Raw genomic sequence first — 25,558 nt, 5'->3', positions numbered from 1 at the left:
CTGCTTCTTTGGGAAGGAATGGACTGAAAAAGTTTTGAGAGAAGAGTAAAAATAAGGTTAAGAAAAAACCCTCCCACACAGAGGGATATATAATGGCAAGCCACTGTTCTCATATTTCCATCTTCGTTAGTTCAAAATTCTCTTATTTTATTCAACCAATTATTGCAAACATTATGCCACCTTGTTGGTTTGAGTTGAAAAAACCTGGCACAATTTAAGTTAGGGAACTAACTTGTGTAGTTAAGGAATGTTAGGAAGACCAGTATCCCAGGACTACTGGGTCAATGGGCATCAACACAGTCATCAGTATGAACTCCTCAAGCTTCCTATTCAGCATTTTCTGGGACCCTGGGGTTCCCACTTTCTTCTTCACGTGTGGCGTGCATATATGTGCCGGGAAATGGAAAAGACAAGTTGTAAACTGTACTATAATGCAGGGGAACATGCTCTTGACCATGAAAAATCTCAGGCCTATAGTAATGAAAATCCATGGAAACTACATTTGAAAGATGCATGAAACAACAAAGTTACTTCTGAAGACATTATGAACTGGGGACCAGAATTCTTATTTGAACGTATTTTGATTCTGAAGTTTCCTTGTAAAAATATTCACAGAAACTGGTGGACATTTTTTTTTTCTTACATACAACTCGGTTTCTCTTGTTTACAACATAAGTCATTTAATGTAACATTTGCAACCTTAGAAAGGCAGACATATTTAATCCAAGTCAGTTTATAAATTCCAATTTCACATGGATTAAAAACTGCAGATAAATTAAGTCACAATAATATCCTGTACATGCATTAAGGCTGGTGACTGCTAAAGTCTCTTGGGTATCTACAAACAGGAAATCACACACAGATTACTGGGTCTGAAGAGTGTCTACATCATTAAAAAAATCTTGCTTTTTTTGTTTTTTTTTTTTTTTTTTGGTGATACAGATTTCAACAGTAACTCTGGAAAACTGTGAAAAATGTTATTTAAAAATATATATGTATATACTACTGCACAGTTTCAAAGATGTGATTCATAAATAATGTTGGCTGCACTGATTAAGTTTTAACAATTACTGCACTTCCAAGGTGATGCGAACACGCAGCAACTTATACTCAACGTTAGGCACTAGTAATATCCTTCAGGCATACTACAGTTTTATGTTAGCTGTATTGTACATATATATTTTTAAATGTATGCATTTATACAAACTGTGTATATCATGTATGGGATGTCAGAAATGTACACATCACTGTTATATAATACACACATCATTGTTTTACACACTAGGATAAGTTTTAGTGCAGAAAATCTCATTGCATTGCATTCCATGTGTTCAATCTAGTACACAATTTGTCAACTCTTCAGATTATTTTTCCAGTACATTCTTCTTTAGATAGGGGGTCCGAGTTTCTGTCTGCAATTTGCAAGTTTCCAGAAATATCTGTTTTAATCAAACTTCACTTTCCAGGCACAATCCTGCACATAAGTCTGATCTCTGTAGAGAGTAGTAACAAATCCCAAATTGTGATCAGGAATACATTTGGGTTACTTTCAAAGATAACTCTAGTATTGTGATAAAGGAAGGCATAAACTCAGGTCATGGAAGGATAAGGTCAGCCGAACTTATGTTGAACTTCTGAGGAAATAATATGTCTTCAAAGGGAAAAAAACGATAGTATGTTGAAGTGGGAGTGTCTGTGGAAGAATATACACGAGACTGTGAGCAGTGGTCGTCTTTGGGGGATGGGACTTGCTACCTTCTACTTTCTACATTGCTGCATTTTTTTTGAATCTTTACAATGAGCATGTATTACTTTTATAATCCAAAAACACAAGAAAGGTATTTCTACTTAGAACAAAGCTAAATAAAAAGAACAAGTCATGAATGACTTTCACAAGCAACAATCAGAAGATGGTTCCTTACCAAAATCATCTATGCCAAAGCCAACAAAAATTGCTGCCCTCACACGGTCAATTGATGAGATCAAAGACAGGGAGAGGACCTGCATGCTCTATTTTCAAGTTTTTTTTGTTTTTTTGTTTTTTGTTTTTGTTTGTTAAACAAGGGCCACCTAGGTGCTGATAAAATGCTGTGGGCACAATCTGCCAGGGGCTGCTATAAGGATGGCCGCTTTAAGGACGGGCAGGGCCAGAAAGCACTCTGGGGACACACAATGGACCCTGAGGCCTATCCCTTTGAGGATTTCAACATTTCATAAGGATTCATCAAGAGTAATAAATAGCTTTAGTCCTCCAAAAAAAAATCCAAAATTTCCCAAGTTAGACTCAAATTTCCAACATAGAATGGGATTGCAAACTCTGCCAACAGCTAGTGAAAGGGATGTGAGGACCCCTCAGTTGGATAAATGTAAAATAGAAATACTGGTAACGTTTCAGGGCCAAAGCCAGGTGAAAATCTTACAAACCCTTCACTGGCTTCATTTCACTTTGGACTCTTCGCTTTAAATTCATTTCAAATCAATCACCAAAGTTGTTCGATCACTTGTACAGTTTTGAATAAGTACTTAGAATTACAGCAGTCTTATTTCCCATGTACAGATCAGGTGAAAAAATGTTAACATTACAACCAAAGCAGTAGGAGCGTCACGGAAAGCATGTATCACAATCTACTACAACTGTTTTGTGCCAGCATCACCTTGGAAAATGGAGCGTTCCACATACCATCTCACCTGTCTCTTTCTCAGACCATCCTGGTGCAATTCTGTCAAGTGAGAGGCTTCAAAGACATTATTTTTGCTTTTAAGGACATGGCAAGGTACATCCTCTTTTGCAGAAGTTTTTCTTCTTACCAGTATTTTTATATCCATATATATTTAACAAGAAGACTAAATCTAAGGCATGACAAGAGACTATAAAAGAAGTAAGTTTCAGACAAAAACTGTAAACAAGATGTCAAAAAACTATAATGTAAACTTAATTTAAAAGAAAAGAAAAGAAAAGAATGAAGGGCAAGACGTAAACATAGCAGACGTACAGGATGCAAACATGATGTTCTGGTCGTTGCTACCCCAAACAGATTTGTGAACACTGCAAAAACAACTCACCCTGCACAGTAAGCAGCTTGCAAATCAAAGCCTGAAACATATCCCCCAGATCAAAATGCCATTTAGAGGCCTGCATTCTGTACAAAGAGTGAAAGGATCAGACAGTCTCACGATAGCAAATAATTCTTAGCCTGATAAGCAGCAAATACAGACTCCTAGTGAAGAGACGTTCTAGGTAATGTTCTAATTTGGCCAAGAAAATTTGCAAGAAAGCTATCGTGGGAAGAAAAGACTTGAAACATATTGGCTGACAAATGCCATGTGGCTCTATGGCTGCTGTGTCACAGTGGCAGGAAGAAAACACACGTGGGCTGGATGGGCTTACTGATCCACGTGCAGAAGGTTTCAATTCCCAACTGAGCTCCAAGCTCGGTTGTCTATTCATGTTGATCAGGTTTCAACGACACTGAGCTTTTACCAAATCCCAGTGCCATTTTCATATGATTTTGGGAGCAGGGCAGGGAAGGCCTGTGGGATTTGATCCATTTGCTTATAACGCATTTAGTTGATAATAAAGTTGGATGGAAAGATGGGTATTAGACAAAAGGCAAGGTATTTGGTAACATGCAATCTAGTAAACGTCCAGCACAAAAATAACTGACTTCTTTTTGTTATTCAGTTACCCATTAATACACACAATCAAAAATTAATTGGGGAATAGTATATTAATACTGAAAGTAATCAACAGTATAAGAACTAGGTTCATCTTAACTGGCAGTCAAGCTTTTGGTGTGCTGTATTGCACCTGGTTAACTAACCCATGAGATTTTGGTTGAATATTCTAAGAAGTCATGGTTTAGCTTTGAAATAGAAAGTGTGTGTGTGTGTGTGTGTGTGTGTGCGCACGTGCGTGTGTGATCTTGTGTGTGTGTGCATGTGTGTATGTGTATATACTCTAATCAGAAACTTCTGATCACTTTGTCTAGCTTGGGATCATGGAAACTAGACAAAAAACCGTGTTTTAAAGAGCTGTATATCTTACACACATACACAGGCAACTTCTTTTACGCCCACACATACAAACACACATGCCCTGGGAAAAGACCATTGTTCGATGCTGAGAAAATATTCACCGCAGTTTGATAAATGCTGTGGCTGGGAATTTCAGTAGCACAGTGTCCAGAAACATTGAGCCGTCTATGGAGATGAGAGCACAATCCAGCTCAGGGGCAAGGTCTCTATGACAGGTGGGTGCTGTTCCGCAGCCAGTGCAGGCCCTGCTGGGAGTACTGGACCAGGTGCTCCATGCTGCTGTGCAGGGTGACAGGCCCCATGAGCAAATCCAGGTCGTTGAAGAATTCTAGGGGACAGAGAGAGTCGTTTGAGTGACACACATGCTGAGTGTGCTACCCTGAGAGATGCAAGTGACTTAAGAAAAAATTCCATTCATAGTCTTTATATAAATCATGCACTCAACTCCATCATGCAACTTTAGCCTTCCATTGAACATAAATAAAACCCAAAGGTAGACAATTCATCCTATATCCAATTAATTCTATTGGCCATTTCTTATTTATTTATTTTCTAATTTTTAAATTTTATTTAAATCCAAGTTAGTTACAGATAGAATAATAATGATTTCAGGAGTAGAATTTAGGGATTCATTACTTACATATAACACCCCGTGCTCATCCCAACAAGTGCCCTCTTTAATGTCCACCTCTCTCCCCTCCCCTCCAGCAACTCTCAGTTTGTTCTCTGTATTTAAGAGTTTCTTATGGTTTACCTCCCTCTCTCTCTTTTATTTCTCATTTAAATGAATAACATTTACTCAGCCAAACTGCAAAGAAAATTTACTTTCTCAGACCGCATCGTCCTTGTGCATGAATGTGTCCTGCCCTAGATGTGGGTTGTGGCTCTCCCCCGCCTTAAGCTGTACTCATCTGTGGCACGTGCTGAACCCCTGCAGTGAGTCCAAAGCAGAAGGCTCGAGAGCCCTGGTGGCAGATCAGACACGGATTCTGAAAAATCCCCACTGAGGTCACCTTCTAGTCCCGGGACATTCTCTAGGTCTATGCCTTTGTTAAGCATTTATTGTGTGCTGTGCTAGGTTCGGGGGGTAGAGGTAGAGGGTACACTAGATATTGAAATTTTTTTTTTTAATTTTTTTATTTTTATTTATTTATTTTTTTTACAAATAGTTTATTGTTAAATTAGTTTCTACATAACACTCAGTGCTCATCCCCAAAGTGCCCTCCTCCATGCCCATCCCCCCCTCCCCCCCACATCCATCAGTCCTCAGTTTTTGTCAGCATTCAAGAGTCTCTCATGGTTTGCCTCTCTCCCTTTCCCCCACCATTTCCGCCCTTCTTCTCCCCCTTGTTCCTCCGTCAAGTTCCTCCTAATCCTCCTATACGTGCAAACATATGATATTTGTCCTTCTCTGCCTGACTTATTTCGCTCAGCATAACACCCTCAAGGTCCATCCATGTTGCTACACATGGCCAGATTTCATTGTTTCTCATTGCCATGTAGTATTCCATGGTATAGATAAACCACATCTTCTTGATCCATTCATCTGTTGATGGACACTTAGGCTCTTTCCATGTTTTAGCTATTGTGGAGAGTGCTGCTATGAACATTGGGGTACATGTGCTCCTATGCCTCAGCATTTCTGTATCCCTTGGGTAAATTCCTAGCAGTGCTATTGCTGGGTCATAAGGGAGTTCTATTGTTAGTTTCCTGAGGAACCTCCACACTGTTTTCCAGAGGGGCTGCACCAGTTTACATTCCCACCAACAGTGTAGGAGGGTGCCCGTTTCTCCACATCCTCGCCAGCATCTAGAGTTCTCTGATTTGCTCATTTTAGCCACTCTGACTGGTGTGAGGTGGTATCTCAGTGTGGTTTTGATTTGTATTTCCCTGATTAGGAGGGATGCGAGGGTACACTAGATAAATACGGTGCAGGCTCCGCTCTCTCAGAGATCACAGGATAGTTGCTCAGAGAGACAAATTTATATGGCTGTTATGCTGTCATAACTGATGACTGAACCACAGTCCTTGGAAGTGAGTATCTGGAAGAAGTTTTTCAAAGGTGTACATACACTCGCTGAATGATGTCCTGCTGGAGAAGGCAAGGGAGAGGTTAGAGAGGACTCCTAGGTGGTAGGGAGGGAAGCCAAGGCAGCAATCCAGGAGCAGAATGGGGGGGAGGGGCAGGTCCAGGAAATAATGCCGACTTTACACTGGACATGGAACATCGAGCCCTCTGGTAGGAGACATCCAGTAGGCAGCTGGCAGTGCCATCTGGAGTGTGGCCTGCTCAGAGTCTCCCAAACTGGCCATGTCAATTTTTATACATCCTGTCTTTTCTGTTTTGTCAGCCGGGGATGCCCACCCCACTCCATCTCAGCCACACAATGTCTATTTGCTTTTCCAAACCCTATTCCACGTCAATTCCTCTAGCAGGCCTCTCCTGGCGGCCTCAGTCCCCTGGCACCGACCTCCCGGCATTCCCGTTAGATTTTCAGGGTGTGCCAGCTCTGGGATGCATGTTATATACTGTCTGGTTTTATTATCAATTTCATGTATCCAGGACCCATGTGCTTATCTGTGCCATCTCATTGTGAACATTCTGGTCTGGTCCTCAGAAGCTTATGCTATAATGGGAACAGAATTCACACTTAATGGCTTGAAAGTGAGCTCAGATTTGTGCTTTCCTGCTGTGGGAGGGAGAGTAGTAAATTAGTATAATCTTTTGGGAAAAAAGTTAACAATATATATCAAGATATGGAACAATATATGTCTTAAAAGAATCTATGCTTATTGACCCCCAAATTCTCCCTCCTATGAAAATAATCAGAATCCTGACAAGGATTTATATGAGGATATTTGTCATAACATTATCTGTAATAGTAGAACTAAAACTGGAAGTGGTATAAATGTCCAACAAGAAGAAAATGTTTTTGAGAAATCATGATACTTTATGACTGTATAACCACTATTATGACAGTCTTCTAGAACATCATAAAAGATGTTTTTGAACTAGTTAGTGGCATGGGGAAATGCCTGATATAATGTTAAATGGAAACAGGATATAAAACCGTACATGGACAACAACCTTACTTTGGCAAGAATCATACGTGTTTGAAGACTAGAAGAAACTTTGGTAGAATGTTAACAGTAATTATTGCTTGGTGATAAGATTACTGGTAATTAAAAAATGTGTTTCCCTGTAGTTTTCCACACTTTACAAATTCAGCCACAGTAGACATGCATTTGTTTTATAATCTGTGAAAACAAACCTTACTTAAAGAGAAACAGAATTTACTGCTGCCTATAAAACACTCTCTTTTCAGTGGTAAGCAGCTATCACTTAGGTAGCCAGGAACATTCATCCTCATTAATTATTAAATGTTTTGGATCCCCAGTTGTGTTCTAGGCACTGTGCAGGTCTTGGGAACGCCAAGCTGGATAGAATGTTGTCCCTACCTTCATGGAGCTCATTGTCGCAAGGAAGAGCATATGTGTATACATCTATATCTGTATCTACATCATTTCTATGTATCTGTATCATATCTATGTCCACCTCCATCTCTAATCTCCTATAGTCAAGATGAAGGTAGGTCAAGGCACGGGAGGTCCGGAGTGAGGGCAGGAGGTGAGGAAAAGTTCTGCATAGCTTCTACAATGTTTCCTCTGGTAAATGATGAAAACTTGCTCAATAATGTCCTAGGTCAGGCCGGCTCCCTGAGTTGTGGCGGAACCACACACATGCTCTCTAGAGGCCCACACACCTCTGTTTTCCTTGGCCAGGTTATCTGCCATCTCCCAGTAGTCATAGCTGTGGAGAATGCTGTTGGTGATGCTGACGTGGTTGGCTGCCATCTGGTGGATGCGCTGTGGGATGCTGACGATGGTTGAAGGGGACAGGGTGTTGGCATTGGAGAGGCTCCCCTGAGATCCCACAGAGCTGGTCGGAGAGGGGTTGGGAGACATGGGGGATGGGGTTCCAGTGCTCCTGGAAGGGGAGAGCAGAGAAAAACATAAGAGTACGGGGGCTGGTACTAGGCGGGGTAGAACAGCCCCCCAGGGCGCTGTAAGCAAAGCAGCACACGGCCCAGCATCATGCAGTGCCTCATTTATCACCTTTATTTGGGAGAAATGAACTTACTTTCCACTGGCTCCCCATGGAGACGGGGCTTGGGCAGCTTTAGATGAATTCTGCAGGAAAAGAAAAACGTTGACAGTGAGTACCATCTGTTTAAGTTTAAACAGCTGACAATAACATGTTCTCAGGTGACCGTTGAGAGAAGTAATGGCAGACACTGCAGATAAAATGAAGATTCGCAGAAATTGGATCTGGGAAGTTACAATTACTAGGCTACTGGTTTCTTTTCTGGAAGCTGGTGGGGGGCAGCTGCATGGCCTGCAGGCGTCTGCAGTGGGCTACGGTGAAGAGCTAGCTCACCCCGCAGTCTGGGTTTTCATGCACCAAATCATAAGCCTGAGGGTCCACTGAATCCTGAGCCAGCCTAAGTTTTTTTAACTAGCTAAATTTTTCTAAAAAGGAAAAAAGAGCAGGATCACACCTTCCCCCTACCACACCCATGGGGAACACCTTATATTTAAATGTAAGGCATATCTGCAGAAACTACTGCTATACATTTAATGCCCGCAAATATATGAGACATCAGACTCTGTTGTCTTGACTAGTGAAGTTTAGAAGTATTTCTCTTAAAGGAAATTGCTGTTGAAGTTTTCTAAAAGAACAGATTAAAATATATGTCCTTCACAGAGTATTCAAAAACTGACTTATCTGAATATTTTGATTTAGGATGTTATGTTACATGAGCCAGTTGTTTTCATCAGGCATTGAAAAGAAGCTTTGCCTTTGGCAAGAAATGCTGCTCAATGTATAGAAAGATTTCCTCTCTGAGAGCCTGATAATGCGTTCTTGGACATAAGTCTATGGGACTATTAAGGAAAAAAATGGTCTTTATGATACTGATGTGAATTTTGCCTTCCAGAGAGAAGAAAAGAGCCTCAGCCTGGTTCCCCAGAGACAAGGTGTTTCTTTTGGTTAAAAAGGACTTTATGAAGTGTGAGTGACTCTTAATTTTTAGCGGAGGTGTTACCAGAATGGTAAGAAATGGCCTTACAGGTGGCAATTCTGCTTTTGCCTTCATGCCTCTTTTACTACCTGTAAGCCCTGTGACTAAAAGCATGAGTGGGAATCAAGTCCTTTTTTCACAGGCAGCTCTGTATTGATAAAACATACTGTCTGTGGACAAATTATCATTGCCACCTGAAGGTTTCATAATCTCTGAATTTAAAAATCTTTTTTTAGTGATTATTTTTGGGAGAGAGAGAGAGCATAAGCAGGGAAGGGGCAGAGAGACTGAGAGACAGAGAATCTGAAGCAGGCTGTCAACACAAAGCCTGAGGTGGGGCTTGAACCCCCAAGCTGAGAGATCATCTCCTGAGCCAAAGTCTGATGCTCAACCAACTGAGGCGCCCTCACAATCTCTGAACTTTACACTTAAAGGCATTTAAATGGCTTTGATAAAGGATAGTTACCAATGACCCCTGGAGAGGAAACTGTGATGTTTAAGTTGTGTTTTTTGTCCATTCTGTACATATTCATAGATGGCATACATAGGCTAAGAATTAAAAGTTCTGTTGTAACCTCTGTGGCTTACAGAGTTCAGATTCCTTTTTTATTCGAGATTTTTTTTTTTTTTTTTTTTTTTTTTTTACTGTAATAGTGCTTTTTAGTATTAGCTCTTAGATTCTGACTTTCTGGAAACCACTTCTCTTGATCGTAGGCCCTCAAAGTAAAGGAATAGGCTTAGTGTCTGTTCTTGTCATTATGATACAGAATGTTCAATGCATCAAAACAGTTACCTCCTTGCTTCAGCACCTGGTTACTTTACACATATGGCCAGAAAGGAGGTGGCATGCTGGTCATAGCCCACAGAACCTTCAACATAGCCTGGTCATCTGAGATGATCTCTAAGAAGTTAAGACTGGGGGTTAAAAGATCTAAAATGATGGTGTATCTGACATGGGGTTGGTGGAGGTGGAAATGCTATAATTTCTTGTTTCTATAGACAAATGTACAGCAAAGAGGCCTAGAAATCTCAGATGAATTACAACTTCATGCCTACTGCACAAGTACATCAGAGGTTTTCTTTTTTGTTCTCCCAATGAAAATGATTTCATTTCCTAAGATAGGCAAAAATTAGCATGTTTTCCAATCCTACCCTTATATTTACCCACTGCTGCTGTCCTAGTGCCTCTGAGTTCTAACAAGCCAGTTTTTATCATTTAAAACGATGTTTTTTTATGATTATTAAAAGTTAAATTAGCTACTGGAGAGAGCTGTGAGAAACTTCTAAGCAGTTACTTCTAGGAGGAAGAAGCTCTAAATGAACATGAGGAATTTGTTAGCTATAAAGAGGAATTTCCTAGAACACTGATTTTCTTTCTCTTGAGGCCATACAAATACTCAGACACAAGGCAGGGAGATAAATTAGCTGGACTCTCAAGGCCATTCTTTGAGCCCTGAACATCATAAGTATGTCATGAAGGGGGCTACTGTTGATATCAGAGGGTTCCTGTATTACTCCCAAAGCCATGGACTCTACAGGCTCCTCAAAAATGTCCATGACAGCGAGACCAGTGGATACAACCAATAACGTTGCCCATTAGCCAGAAAGTACCTTGAAATAGTCGATAAGTGCTTTTGAGTACTTCACAGCATGGTCCCTTTTGAGTCGAAACATCCGCCAGTACAGGAGAGCCAGGCATCGGTAACTGCAGCAGAAAAAGAGAAATGGGCCCTGAAAGCATGAGTGTGTCCTTTGCCAACAAGACTTAAACAAAAAAAAAAAACCTCTTGTTTTTCTAAGGCACTCAGTATTTATATCATGATTATATATATGAAATATTTTTAAACTTACATTTATGTCTGCAAAGTATCTGACCTTCCTTTGGTTCAAAAGATAGAATTCAAAATTTCAAGGAGTTACTCCATAAACCTATCTACCACTATGTCATAGCTTTATTGCATCTTTGTTGGGGCCAAGGGACAGGCTGTTTTCTTCTTCTACCACTAGAGGACAGTCTCTCTCCATGGGAGGAGTGCGGGAGGGCGAGCATAGGGCTTTCCCAGTCACTGGGAAACTCACTGGGGGAATTTCAGGGCAGAGCTACCTTAGTCTAATTTCCGTGGTGCCCTGGACTTCCGCACCGTTGGCTTTGTGGAAAGAATGGCTCTTCCCCCTGTTTGTATTCCCTTCACTTTTAAACTACTTTACTGGACTGTATGAGTAGTTCAAACTAATATATATGAATATTTTACAAACAGTAAAATCTCAACGCTGAGAGTATCATTATTTTATTATTTTACATTTATTATGTACATTTTTGTGTTCTATCTTCTATAATATTAGGTATTAATCATCATTAATTTGTTAATCCTAATAATGGAACTTTACATTTGAAAAGAACAGAAAAAGCATTTCTAGAGACATACCCTCCTCTTTTTTTTTTAAAAATATTTTTAATGTTTTATTTATTTCTAGGAGAGAGAGAGAGACAACATGAGCAGGGGAGGGTCAGAGAGAGAGGGAGTCACAGACTGAAACAGGCTCCAGGCTCTGAGCCGGCAGTCAGCACAGAGCCCGACGCGGGGCTCGAACCCACGAACCGTGAGATCATGACCTAAGCAAAAGTCGGACGCTTAACCGACTAAGCCACCCAGGCGCCCCTACCCTCCTCTTTTCTTTGGTGCTTTTCCCTCAGTTATTTGCTAACTCAGATCTGGTGCTGACATGCTAGAATCCCAATATACCAAGTACAACTTACTAGTGTCTTCTGAGCATATCAAATTGCAGATGGTGTGTTAATGCAAAACTACTTGAGACCCTCTCTTCTGTGAATGTTGCTGTTATTTTTTTGAGACTCAGTTCTCTGACTTACTCTAGATCAGGTTCTAGAGTAGAATATGAACCACTGGAGGGCAAAAATTGTTGGATCTCTAAACAAGAGGAACCAAGACATGTGTTTTATGATTTGGGAGAATGGGGTGAGGTGTCCCAAGGAGATATAATGGGGAAAATTACTATTATTATGTTCACATAATCATTATCATTGTAGTCACTACAGATACAGAAAAAAAATCTATTACATGTTGGTGAACAGTTTAAAAGAAATGCTTCTGTTATTACAGTGTAAATAAGCTGCTTCTTTGATGTGTTGAGAACTTCAGGGCACCATCCTGATTCAGTCATAATAATCCCACATGTAAATGGACTAATGGGTTATTTTGATCGTGTCTAAAGTGTCAAACACAAGAGAAATTACATTTGGCACAGTTCACATTCAAATTATTAAAACACAGATCTACCTGACTTTAAAGTTGTGCATGCATTCATGTACACAAACATACACAGAAAAAATTATCCTGTGTAATGGACCTATTGATTCTCAACCACCACGAATTCACATTATGCTTGGTAGAGCAGCAAGAAATTGTGTGCGTTCACCCTAGCCACCATCAGAACTGCATTTGTTTTTGCATGTTAGAAGGTACTAGAAAAATGTATGCATTTCAGCACTTGGTTTGCCAATGAAGATACACATGGCCGTGGAGGCTATTTTAAGTCGATATCCCACACTTACCATAATGCAGCCAGTTGTTTGTCCTCCGGTGTGGCATTAGGGCCTGAATGGGTTTTTAGTCTCATAGCATACCTAGGGGAAAAAAAGAAATTAAAAGCCAAAGGAAAAAAAAGCTTTCTTGTTAACAACAGAACATCTTCTATGATGGAAGTTCTCTTTGCCCTAAAACTTAGATTTCATAGCACTTGCTGTTAATTCTTTCTTAAAAGCTAGCTGATGCTGCCTCATTTCCCCTGCGCATTACACTACTGTGATGACTAGAACAAAGTGACTTTTATGATTGTCCAGCTACTTTCTGTCTTTTAACAACACAAGTTCAAATGCTACTAGTGGTTGAGAGTGATGCCAGTTCAAGCATTATCCATGAATATAGGGACACGTCCATTTTTATGAATTTTGACTTGTGGCCGAGTGGCTGCAATCCTTCCAAACCAACCTCCAGAAAAATGTTCACTCCTTGTACTAACGTGGATGCTTGGATTCATTCGCCCCCTTTTTCACTGTTATGGAATTCTTACTTCAATGACTGTGTAAGTGTCCAAAAAAAGGTGGCTCTTTTGAACTTTACTTAATCCCATTTATTTCTCTAATCAAGGAGACTATGGCCATTCCACTCTCCCAATCATATACCAAGTTATTTGCAGACTCTTTGAGAGAGCGAACACATAGGTGAAATAGTCAGAGTTCTGGGTTCAAATTCCAGTTCAGCCTCTTATTAGTTGTGAGAGCTCAAACGAATGTCATTAAGCCTCGATTTCCTTACTGATAAAATATGATGAATACTGATTACACAGCATTGTTATAAGGATAGTATTTGTGAAGGTCATTGTTCAAGATATGATGCTGTTATTATACTAGGTCTACAACATGCAGATTTGTAGTATCTCTGAATATCTCTCTGCACGGTTTTTCCTAGTGGTTGCTCTGGGTATTTACAATATACGTATGTGACTTACCACAATTCATGGGTATTAACATGCTCCACTTTGAGTGGAGCATGAAAACTTTGTTTCTATTTATGTCCCTTTACTCACTTTTATTTATTTATTTATTTTTTTAATGTTTTTATTTATTTCTAGGAGAGAGAGAGACAGCCTGAGCAGGGGAGGGTCAGAGAGAGAGGGAGTCACAGACTGAAACAGGCTCCAGGCTCTGAGCTGGCAGTCAGCACAGAGCCCGACGCGGGGCTCGAACCCACGAACCGCGAGATCATGACCTAAGCGAAAGTCGGACGCTTAACTGACTAAGCCACCCAGGCGCCCCCCTTTACTCACTTTTAAATAACACTGTCTTGAGTATCAGATGGTAGTACAGGTTTTTTAAAAAAATTCACTGAGTATGATTTATAAAACTCATGAAGAGGATAGTTTATTGCATGTATCCACATTTCTGTTCTTCCACCCTTCCTGACACTTCAATATTGCTTCATTTGTCATCTGCTTTAGTTTGAAGAACTTCCTTTAGCCCCTCTTTATAGGTTAAAAATAAATACTTTTAGTTTTACTTATCTGAGAATATTTTCATTTCCTAGTCATCCCTGCATAATGAAGTTTCCCTGCATTTAAAATTCATTTTGATGGGATTTTTTCTTTCAGTACTTGAAAAATGTCATGCCACTCCTTTCTGGCCTCCATGGTCTCAGATGAGAAGTCTGCTGTCATACGAGCTGGTGTTCCCTACAACTCTCTCTGGTTGTCTTCAGGATTTTTTTTCTTTGTTTTCAGTTTTCAGAAATGTAGTTATGATGTGTCTTGGCATGCATTTCTTTGGTTTATCCTACTTGGACTTTTCTCAGCTTCTTCTACCTGTAGGTTTGTCTTTTGCCAAATTGGGCAAATTTCAGCCACTGCTTCTTCAAATACTCTTTTAGTCCCACTCTCTTCCTCTCCTGAGACTTCAATGAGACACGTGTTGGATCTTTTGTCACTGTGCTTGAGGCTCCATATATTTTTTTCAGTCTATTTTCTTTTTGTTGCTAAGATTGGGTAAATTCTATTTTCTGTTCTCAAGTTCACTGATTCTATCCTCTGTTGTCTTGCTAGGGAAGGTCTTCAAAAAGATGTAACTGCCAATTGACCTGTGAACTGGACCTGGATGATCAGGGCTCCTCATCTCCTCCCTTTTCCTTGAAATGTGGGTTTCGTTGCCTTTTCTGCTCCCAGAGGCTGCTCCAAGGACACACCCTTGAGACAGTGTGTGGTGTTAAGTACACCATCACAGTATACTTGAGTGAACTCAGTTAAGGCCTCCATATAAACTTTTTTTTTTTTAAATATTGATTATATATATATATGTATATATTTTTTTACAAATAGTTTATTGTCAAATTAGTTTCCACATAACACCCAGTGCGCATCCCCACAAGTGCCCTCCTCCATGCCCATCCCCCCCTCCCCCCCACATCCATCAGTCCTCAGTTTTTGTCAGCATTCAAGAGTCTCTCATGGTTTGCCTCTCTCCCTTTCCCCCACCATTTCCCCCCTTTTTCTCCCCCTTGTTCCTCAGTTAAGTTCCTCCTAATCCTCCTATACGTGCAAACATATGATATTTGTCCTTCTCTGCCTGACTTATTTGACTCAGCATAACACCCTCAAGGTCCATCCATGTGGCTACACATGGCCAGATTTCATTGTTTCTCATTGCCATGGAGTATTCCATGGTATAGATAAACCACATCTTCTTGATCCATTCATCTGTTGATGGACACTTAGGCTCTTTCCATGTTTTAGCTATTGTGGAGAGTGCTGCTATGAACATTGGGGTACATGTGCTCCTATGCCTCAGCATTTCTGTATCCCTTGGGTAAATTCCTAGCAGTGCTATTGCTGGGTCATAAGGGAGTTCTATTGTTAGTTTCCTGAGGAACCTCCACACTGTTTTCCAGAGGGGCTGTACCAGTTTACATTCCCACCAACAGTGTAGGAGGGTGCCCGTTTCTCCACATCCTCGCCAGCATCTAGAGTTCTCTGATTTGCTCATTTTAGCCACTCTGACTGGCGTGAGGTGGTATCTCAGTGTGGTTTTGATTTGTATTTCCCTGATGAGGAGGGATGCTGAGCATCGTTTCATGTGTCTGTTGGCCATCTGGATGTCCTCTTTGGAGAAGTGTCTGTTCATATCTTCTGCCCATTTCTCCACTGGGTTGTTTGTTTTTCGGGTGTGGAGTTTGGTGAGTTCCTTATAGATTCTGGATATTAACCCTTTATCTGATATGTCATTTGCAACTATCTTTTCCCATTCTGTTGGTTGCCTATTAGTTTCGTGGGTTGTTTCCTCTGCTGTGCAGAAGCTAAGGCCTCCATATAAACTTTAAGAATTGGTGGGATCCATTAATTTTATGGCCACCCAAGAGAAGTCTTATATGTAAATTCTCTTTTCTTATTAGACCTGCCACCTACCAACCTGCCTCTTTTCCCATTGTCTCCCTGGGCCCCATGTACGGGGCCTGGCTTTAGATTATACCTGGGAAGGTTATGAATGAGAACATCTCCACCACTGAAACTTGGACATTTGGTTATTATGTTAGGAAAGACAGGGTCCTATTGAAACCTTTTTTTTTTAAAAGGAAGTCACCCTGTTTAGGTTTAGCTGGCAGGTCCTGGCCTACTTCTGGGCTGTAGTTCCAATTACAATTTAATTTTCAGAGGCTTTGTAGTGCCATTTTGATTTGTGGTATAGGGTTCCACTTGCCAGTGTCCCCAGTCACTTGGTATCCCTTGGGGAGAAAGGAATTCTCCTGCCTACAGGGACAAAGAGAACAGCTTGAGCTGGACAGTTGTGGTGAAATCCCCCCTTGACAGTGCTCCCAGCCTCCAGTGGCTCTCAATGGGGGAGGAGAGTCTCAAGCTTGGTCAGCAACATGCAGATATTAAGTAGTAAATTAGTTATTTTCTAACTCAGATAAGAAAAATTTCTTTCATCTTAGTTTTCTGAGTAGTTCAAAGGATTCTACTCAGTCTGAATTATCTAGAAAATAGGTTTTGTTCTCCATCATGCAATGATACTTATATCAGAGAACACATCAGAGTCTTAACTATGGTGCAGGGCAGGTGTAGCACGTCAGCACCTCCAGGTGTATTTGACTGCCATCAGGCTTTCATTGTTGTTTGGGTTTGTTTGTTTTTAAAAATTTGAATGCCTTTAAGGGGGCCATGCACACTGGAGTTCACCATAGGCCGTGTGACTTGCTTATTTGTTCACTCCTCAGATATTTATTGAGCACATACTGTATTCAAGAACTGTTCCAAGGATTCGGGATACATCAGTGAACAAATCAGACCCCTTCCAAATTCCCTCCTCAAAGCACTCACATTCTAGGACACGTTACTACTTTGTGTCCATCTACTTTCATCATGTTCTTCCCCGAGTGCCTGTCGGTTATCTGAGTCTGTGTCTTGTTCTGAGGAAGGAATGTGAGGATCTAGGGTCTCATAGAGTAATTTTACTATGATGATTTCTTTTTTTCACTGACAAAAATAGCATACATACCATGCAAATAGTATGAAGGAATCACTAATACATTGATGTGGTAGAAATATTTTAATAAGAAAAATGACTGAATAGTATTGACTTTCAAAACATTCTTTTTTTTTTTTTTAATTTTTTAAAATATTTTTATTTATTTCTAGGAAAGAGAGAGAGAGAGAGACAGCATGAGCAGGGAAGGGTCAGAGAGAGAGGGAGACACAGACTCCGAAATAGGCTCCAGGCTCTGAGCTGGCAGTCAGCACAGAGCGCGACGCGGGGCTCGAACCCACAAACCGCGAGATCATGACCTAAGCGAAAGTCGGACGCTTAACCGACTAAGCCACCCAGGCGCCCCCAAAACATTCTTAAGAGGTGCTTTTTGAAGAGGATATATTCTCTAATGCTGCGGTGACAGTTTCAAAGGCTAGAACCTAGTTACTGAAGGAGAGTGGTATAAAATACCAAGTTGTATCTTTATAAAATACCAGATGAAAAGGGCTATAACCCAAGGGGACTAGAAATCTTTCATCGGGAATGGTGGGGCATGTTAAAAGTATCTAATCTTAGGTGGCAGAGAATTCCAGAATTAGAAAGTCTCTTAAATTTAGTTTTGAGGAAGAATAATTTCACATATAGGTATTAGATATTTTTCCAAGCAGTTGACCAACTAGAGACATAAACTATATGACAAGGTTTTCAGTAGGGCTTATGGATGAAATTTCCTTAATGGTTCACTAAAAAGACATTTAAAGATGTGCCTTTCTGGGTCTCCATGATGGAAGACAAGGGTCTCCCATGCAACCCCTTGATGTGCCCATGTCAGAAACCCTGCATCTAAAAAAAAAGAAAAAGAAAAAAAAAAAAGAAACCCTGCAACTGCTCATATTACGTGTCTCGACCCAGGTGGGGGATGGTACTCACATTCAGGTCTAAGACCAAAATAACATCAGCAGCCTCTGAGGCACCATATGATAGGGTGGCTTTCCTTTCCTGAAATCCCACCCCCTACCCCGAATCTTCTTTCCTCTCATTAAATACTCCTGAATCATTTACTGATGGAGTTAGATTTAGATTATACCAACCTGAATCAGGTTAAAAAAAGAAAAAGCAGCATAGGTGTGAAATTAGTTCAAAATCTGCCACTTCCCAGCTGGGTGAAGTAGGCAAGTCACATCTCACTTGGACTCAGCTTCCTTTCTGGGGCAATCATGGGTTAAAGGGGCTTTCCTGCTCACTCACAAAGAGAGCAAAGGAGGCAGGGTGTGTAAAAGCACCTTGCAAAATCTTATGTTCTTCTTTGTGAGGATGAACGTTGGTTCCTGGTAGCTGATAGTGCAGGCTGGCATTCTTTTCTCTGTATTCAAAGTATTGACATACATTCCTCACCCCTTGCACTCCCCCAGCAAGACATTGTGCTTACCTGATGAGCTCTACTGTTTCCGAATACATTGTATAGGGAGATTTGGATTCCATTGGGCCTTGTTCCATTGCATTTCCACACTCAATAAATGACAAGGCTGCTTCGGCATAATTCAAAGCCTTTCCAAACTTTTCCACCTGATCAACAGAGTTAATACAGTGTCTTCCTTAAGTATAGTTTTTAAAATGGCATTGTCACATAGTCTATATGCTTTATTTGAGAAACCCGACTTCTGAGTTCCAAAACCCTGTGAATGGAGCCCAGAGAAGAAAGAAATAGGATGCTTCCTTCTCTAGTTATTTTTGCAAATTGCTACTGGTTTAGGGTAAGTGAGTGAATGGTTGTATACAGAATTATACCAGATCTATGCAAGAGCTGCCAATCAGAATTGCTCAGAACTACATGGTTGTTCTAATTTCCATTTCCCTCTTTCTAACCCCTAAGTGCTTGGCAACTTCACTCCTGTCCCTCTGCACTATGCCAAATAAAACATTATGTGTGTGTGTGGGGGTTATCTCAAGTTGTCTAAGTTTATGTTAATTTCTTGCCACATCATTGAGGGTAAGCAAGAATCAACTTCATATTCTCAGGTTCTCACAAATCCGAACTTACACATCAAGTTCCTGGTGCCATATACATGTTTTGTTACTTGCTGTGATAATTGCGTATTCTAAGTTTCGATTGCATATACTCTTCCTAGCTCTCACATACTCATTCATCAATCAGAACAGAATTACACAAATTACTATTCTACGTCTTGCCTCTAAAAACAATTCTCATTAGTAATGGATGCCTTATAAAACTGCAATGTAGAGCAAAACACTTCCTCTTTGGCAAACCAAGTTTTTAAATAGCTTATAACCCTAACAAGCTATACAGAAATATTTCTTGGCAATGCTTTCAAATTAAGGAAGTTATTTCATTCAACAAGTATTTTCCACAGCATTCAGTTCTGTGCAGGATGCACTTGACACAAAAGCTCCTTAGAATAAATTTGAAAAGAGAAAACATGCATCCACAAGATAGTTCAAAGTGCAAGGCAGTTTGTGATTAACTAACAAAATATAAAGCAGAGAGTACAATGCAAAGAGATGATAGGAAGGGAGCAAGTCATTGGGCTGCAGAAAGGCTGGGGAGGCTCAGGGAGGAGACCTGAAGATGGCCATACGATGGAATGGTATGGTTTGGCTGGATTTGGGGAGGAAGCTGGAGGTGTGAGTAGCTGTGAGTGAATGAGTGTGTGTGTGTACACGTGTGTGAGGCTCTGCTGCTGAAAAGTCCCACCGGCTGGCATGAGTGAGGTGTGCTCAGAGGCTGGGACGGCACCAGTGTGGCTGGAGCAGAATGTTGATAGGAAAGGTCAGGTGGGATAACATGACACAGAATGAACACTCCTGGTAAACCCTGGATGATTCAGGCAGAAGATTTCATTCCACTTTAAAATTCCATGCTCTTCTGCGATGGCGATCATGCATCAGCTTCTTGAGGTGACCAGGACTCTCCATCAGACTATGGGGTTGTGAGGACAAGAAGTGTACCTCCCACTTCCCTTGTCTATTTTCTGACAACTCTGCCTATTTTCCTTGCACATCAGTGTACCTAGACAGTGATCTTCCAACAAATAAATGTTTGGGGGGCAACATCAGTGACACTGGGAGAGGGGTACATTTATGATGTAAGCATCTTCAGCATGGAATAATACCCTGAAGGTCATCTGAAATGCTTTATTCGTCTCAGTTGGGAATGCTGGAGGGGAACAGAACTGGAATTACCAGGTGGAAGTCTCTTTGGATGAGACCTTAAGATGGACCAACCATGTGGTCTTTTTCAGAAAAACCCAGAAGTTTTCTATTTCTTGCCTACAAGGTTCAAGCTTTCCTAAACAGGAGACTATCCAAGAAAGAAAAGCTATTTTTTTGGAAAATATCAAATCTTGGTGACTTTAGGGTCTTATGTGCAGCATAATAGTTTCTGTGTTGTACAGTTTCCGAGGAAGTATTAATTTTGGCAGATAACCTAGGCAGAACATGAGTCCTTTTGAAAAGGGATTTGATCCTGGGACCAAGCCAAGGGTTGGCCAGGCTAACAAGAGAGAAAAATGCAAACCCACCCACTGACTCCATTGCCTCTAGTTACTATTCAAACCTTAGAACTAAATTGAAATATTCATTTATCCGGGACTTTCTCCCAGTCAGACATTATTGGTTGAAGTCATAATTTATTGGGCTATGAGCACTTGATTATATAAACATTTCTCCATTTAACAGACCCAGCCATCCTTGTAATAGATTTTATAATTACCCCAGCTATATTGCCCCGGTGATGAAGCTGCAGTACAAACATAATTTGGAAGAACATATCTGGAAAGAAAAGGGTCTTACCATCGCATCTGCTTTATGCTTCATTCGTTTAGCTTCCTGCATAAAATAATCTGCACTGCGTGGCCTACAGGAGAGAATATTAAATGTCATTATTGTGTAAGTGCAAGATCTTTTAAAAATATTCTTTCCTTTTTGCTCAAACTTTAATCACAATTTAAAATGGATTTTAATTTGCTTAATCTGTTTAATATGGAATCAAGCATTTTTGCATTCCCAAATTACTGCCTGTATGTAAAGTATCACAATTATTTTTCTCTTCAATTAGCTATTCAAAACACATTCAATATATGCAGACAGTTTACATTTACAGTGGTTTTAACATGGTTCCCCAGGGTCTAATTTGTGAATCAGATTTCTTATTGCATGGTTAAGAAAACAAGTAAAAAAATCTTATTTTACATGGTATTAGTATAAAATAATCCCTTTTTAATATAAAGATCATAAATATACCTCATAATAATTGCATAGATATGTATGGGCGAATATATTTATGTATTCTTATGAAGGTTAAGTTGTTATTTATATGCATAAATGGCACCTACAGTTTTGTGTGTGTATCTATATCTAATTATTTTAAGGCTTCACAGTGAAACATGAAAAGAGGTAATACTGTATGATTATGTTCCAGTTATAATGAAGTTAATTGTAAAATGATGTCTACCTTGTAACAATGCAAACGTGGCATGTATTCTCTAGAGTTCTGATTAGCTAGCTGGTAAACATTAACAGCAGACATGTGCATTATTAAAGCAATAACCCTGGCCAGTACTAACTCTGCTGGGAGATGAAGGTAATTAATACAGAGACTGATCTGAGTGTGTGTAATGACCCCAAGTTACATGAAGCTACTCATCAGACAGTACCTTTAAATGCTTAGTCTGAAAGATTTTTAAAAATCTACATAGTCTAGGTGCCATCAGCATCAACTTTTTTTATATTATGGGTCTTTATATAATCAACAAAGTTGACTTGTTCATGAATATCCAATATAAGCCAGGACTCCCTGATTGAGAGTTAAGACTAATAAGGAGTGATATTAATCATGGACTGACTCACCTATTGTTATATGCTTATTCTGAACCCTCTTCTCTGAGATTTTAATGGGTCTTTTTCCTTACCGCACTATTAGTGGTCAGAGAATCCTTTTATCCGTACAGGTCAAAATGCTTAGAAAAACCATGCATACAATGACAATGACATTGCAATCCCAAACTTTTACCCTCATTTTGATGGTTTTAATCAATCAAACAAACCATGATCATAACAAATAATAATTATTATTTTTCATAGCAATTAGTCTCAAGTACAAATCACAGAGGCCAAAAAGGACCTTGGTTTTCTATCTTTCATTTCCCTGTAAAATACTGTCATTCTTGTGATAATGTGCTGGGAATATTTAACTTTTCCAACAAAGAAATGAGGAACATAGCTGCAGAAGTCCCTTAATGTGTAAAATTAAATTCCCTGTCTTTGGCTCATCAGCCTTCTATCAATCTTTCTGTCACCCAGGCCTGAAACCTTCCATTCATCTTGATGGATCTTTGCGGCAGGTAGGACCCAAAGGTTCTGTCATAGGAAGGCCCTACTCCTCCTATAGGCTCTACTTTCTCTAGTTCATCTCCTACATGTTCACACTTCTTCCATTTGAATGGGTTTTCACCTTTACATGGTGGTTTTCCCTTTGTCCACACATTGACCTTTGAATGCACACTGCATACTGGTCTTGGATTCCAGTTCTGGTAATTTACATTATTTTGTTGTTGCTGTCTTTGTTTTTTTAATGAACTCTATTTTTCAGAGCAGTTTTAGGTTCACAGCGAAACTGAGTAGAAAGTATAGAGAATTTAGAGAGTTGTCATATACCTCGTGCCCCTCTCCCACCAGTCTACCTACCTTACCTACCTTAACAGGCTTCACCAGAGTGGTGGGATATTTGTTACAATCAATGAACCTACACTGACCCATCATTATCGCCCCAAGTACATAGTTTACATTATAATTTGTTCTTGGTGTCACACATTCTGTGGGTTTTAACAAATGTATAATGACATTTATCCACCATTAGAGTATCATAGGGAATCATTTCACGGCCCTAAAAATCCTCTGCATTATTATTTGTTTTCATCCTTTTGTGGAATGCCTCAGTGTAGATGACTAGACTCTACCTCTAGCTCAGACCCAGACCTGACTCCTGAGCTTCTCAGGAGAGGAGTTCCAAGGACCTCATCAATTTCTCTTACCTGTTATCAGATGCTGTGCATGCATCCTTGTAAACATCCTTCCTTTTCACAGTGACTACATCCACTACCCAGGCCTAGGCTTTCATCATTTCTCTTGGTCTCTCGTTTTACTCCCTTTTGATCTATTCTGAGCTTTAACCCTTGACCAGTGTTTGTAATACATGGCTTTCATTAAATCACCATACTACTCCAGACCTAAAGTCAGTCCCCAGATCCTCCAGGATCAAGTCTCAGTTCAGGCCCCCACTGATCTTGCTAACCCCTCAACTGTATTATTTACTCACCATGGCCCTCAGCCATGGCCAGGGGTGGTCTCCTCCCTGTGTTGCTTACCTGTCATCTCTGTTTTAGAAATTCTCTGCTTATCCTTTTCCTCCCACTTGGAACATTCTGCTCACTGAGTGCACATTCACTGAGTGCTTTCTATGAGCCAAATGTTACCTCTTCCTCAAATTCTTGTGCCATTAGGCCTTCTTGGGAACTCTGGTCCATGCTCATATGGGTCTTTCCTAGATACCATTTACTTATACTACGCGTCTAGGCATTTCATTACCTTCGAAGCTGTATGGCGACAGTCACTGCATGTGGGCAGCACTGTAGCTGGTACATTTTCAGCAGGGACTATGCTGGGACATGTTTGATCTTCCCCGCCCTATAGTCTTAGGCACATTATAGAAGGTACATGAATCCCCCTTGAATAGCACTGTATTCATCTTGAGCTTAGAAGAGAGTGGTGGCTTCTGATGGGGTGCAACATCACAGCCAATGAGCCAGAGAACGTCTCCATGGCAACTTGAAATTCTCCACATCATTATCTGCTCTGCACTCTAGTATATGAGTTTGGTCAATTTTTTCTTGCCCAGTTTTGTAGACCTTGTCACCAACCGATCATCATTTCAAATGCATTTCATTTTCATGAAAGGATTCTCCTGGCAATAAGCTATGCCATCTTAGTTACTAGCCATCAAAGGTACCCTTAAGGATGGTGGTGCCTCTTGATTCCTAATATATGTTCCTTAATTAACATTGTTTTCATCTGAAGCATATGAATGTATTTTTAAACCTGATATGGAGGCTGGGTCACAAACTCTCACAATAGTGTACGCAGGTAAGTAATACATCTGATTTTCTGACTTTATCACAGCAGCTGACACTAGCTGAGATGCTGAAAAAAATGTGCTGTCCAGAAACACATTAGTCACAATTCTCATCCTCGCATATAATAGAGGGCTCACTACACTGAGTCACTGAAGATTGCTTGATGATTGGCTCATTTTCTCCTTTTAGGTGATTTCTAGTGCCACACTCCTAGATCAGAACATTATAGAGGCAGTGGGGCTAATGGGATGCCACTGGAGACTGTCCAGCAGGGCGGTGGATGCATGCTATGATGAAGGCATCACTCTGACAGCAATGTCCCAGTCAGGAGGAGAGTAAAATTGTCACCATTGTGGCAGTTACAGACTACAACTTGGCCAAGGTACTACAATAAAATCTAATTATCTCAGTGTTCCAACAGATTTGTGATCTAATCTTTGTTTTTTTTTTTTTTTTTACATGAATAGCCTAGAGTTTTTCATTTTTCATTTAGTAATAACATTGTTCATATTGTTCTTTAAAAGTGATGGTATCTTGTGATGACACACGAGCCAACCTAATAAACGTTCAATTAAATATCATATGTGTAACTGTGTGTCTTGGGCTTTTCAGAAATGGGGCTTGCGAGTGATCTTTTTAAAAGCCAAGGCTTAGCCATGTATATCTTTGTTGTAAGAGCTCTTTGCAACAAAAACAATCTGAATACTTGATCCAAATAGAATGTTTTCTTTCTTTTCCTCACCCTCCCACTCTCGCCTCTATAAGCATGCAACCTTAGTTCCGAGGCTGCAACAGGGTTTGAACTATGCTGATATTTCTTCTGGCAGAGGAGTATTAAAGCAACCTTGCTTTTTGTTCTGTTCTGTGGCTGAGATGGAGTTGAATGGTCTCCAATGGAGAGGCTGGCAGCCTTCTTCCTGTAATTCCTACCTCTGTGAAATGTGCCCCTCACCCCCCTCAGCAGAGCCTCCTGTTTTGTGAAAACTGGCAGGGATGGGAGCTCAATGTGTTTGAACAAACAGGTTCCTTGGCACAGCAGAAATCTGGATAATTTCCTTAGGGAAGATGAAGTCCAAATGAGACAAATAGGCAACTGCATACCAAATGAATTCATCATCTGATATCCTGTCAACTTGTCATCTGATAAGCCCCATGGGTGTTACTGTGTCCCTGGCTTTGAAGTACTTTCTTCACAAAGAAGGACACATAAGAAATTAAGTACAGGCACCCCCCCTGCTTTTTGAAAGTTCCCTTTAATGAAA

The 25,558-nt window shown here is 40.3% G+C and overlaps 1 protein-coding gene across 1 annotated transcript in view; it reads right to left on the bottom strand.

The window, feature by feature from the left end:
- Positions 1 to 2,952: 2,952 nt before the first annotated feature.
- Positions 2,953 to 25,558, bottom strand: part of AFF3 (AF4/FMR2 family member 3) — a gene marked incomplete at its 5' end in the record, with an annotated part of 440,051 nt that continues 417,445 nt past the window's right edge. Inside the window, 7 exons of the mRNA XM_039218000.1 lie at positions 2,953 to 4,363; positions 7,800 to 8,023; positions 8,177 to 8,226; positions 10,728 to 10,821; positions 12,691 to 12,762; positions 18,578 to 18,714; positions 20,959 to 21,022. Coding sequence (XP_039073931.1) covers positions 4,242 to 4,363; positions 7,800 to 8,023; positions 8,177 to 8,226; positions 10,728 to 10,821; positions 12,691 to 12,762; positions 18,578 to 18,714; positions 20,959 to 21,022 — 763 coding nt within the window. The remainder of the gene's footprint in view (positions 4,364 to 7,799; positions 8,024 to 8,176; positions 8,227 to 10,727; positions 10,822 to 12,690; positions 12,763 to 18,577; positions 18,715 to 20,958; positions 21,023 to 25,558) is intronic.

The sequence above is a fragment of the Hyaena hyaena genome, unplaced genomic scaffold (assembly GCF_003009895.1).
Source record: "Hyaena hyaena isolate Hyena2069 unplaced genomic scaffold, ASM300989v1 scaffold_731, whole genome shotgun sequence".
Taxonomy (NCBI): domain Eukaryota; kingdom Metazoa; phylum Chordata; class Mammalia; order Carnivora; family Hyaenidae; genus Hyaena; species Hyaena hyaena.
Note: the sequence above shows the minus strand (reverse complement) of the source record. Positions and strands in the feature narration are given on the sequence as shown.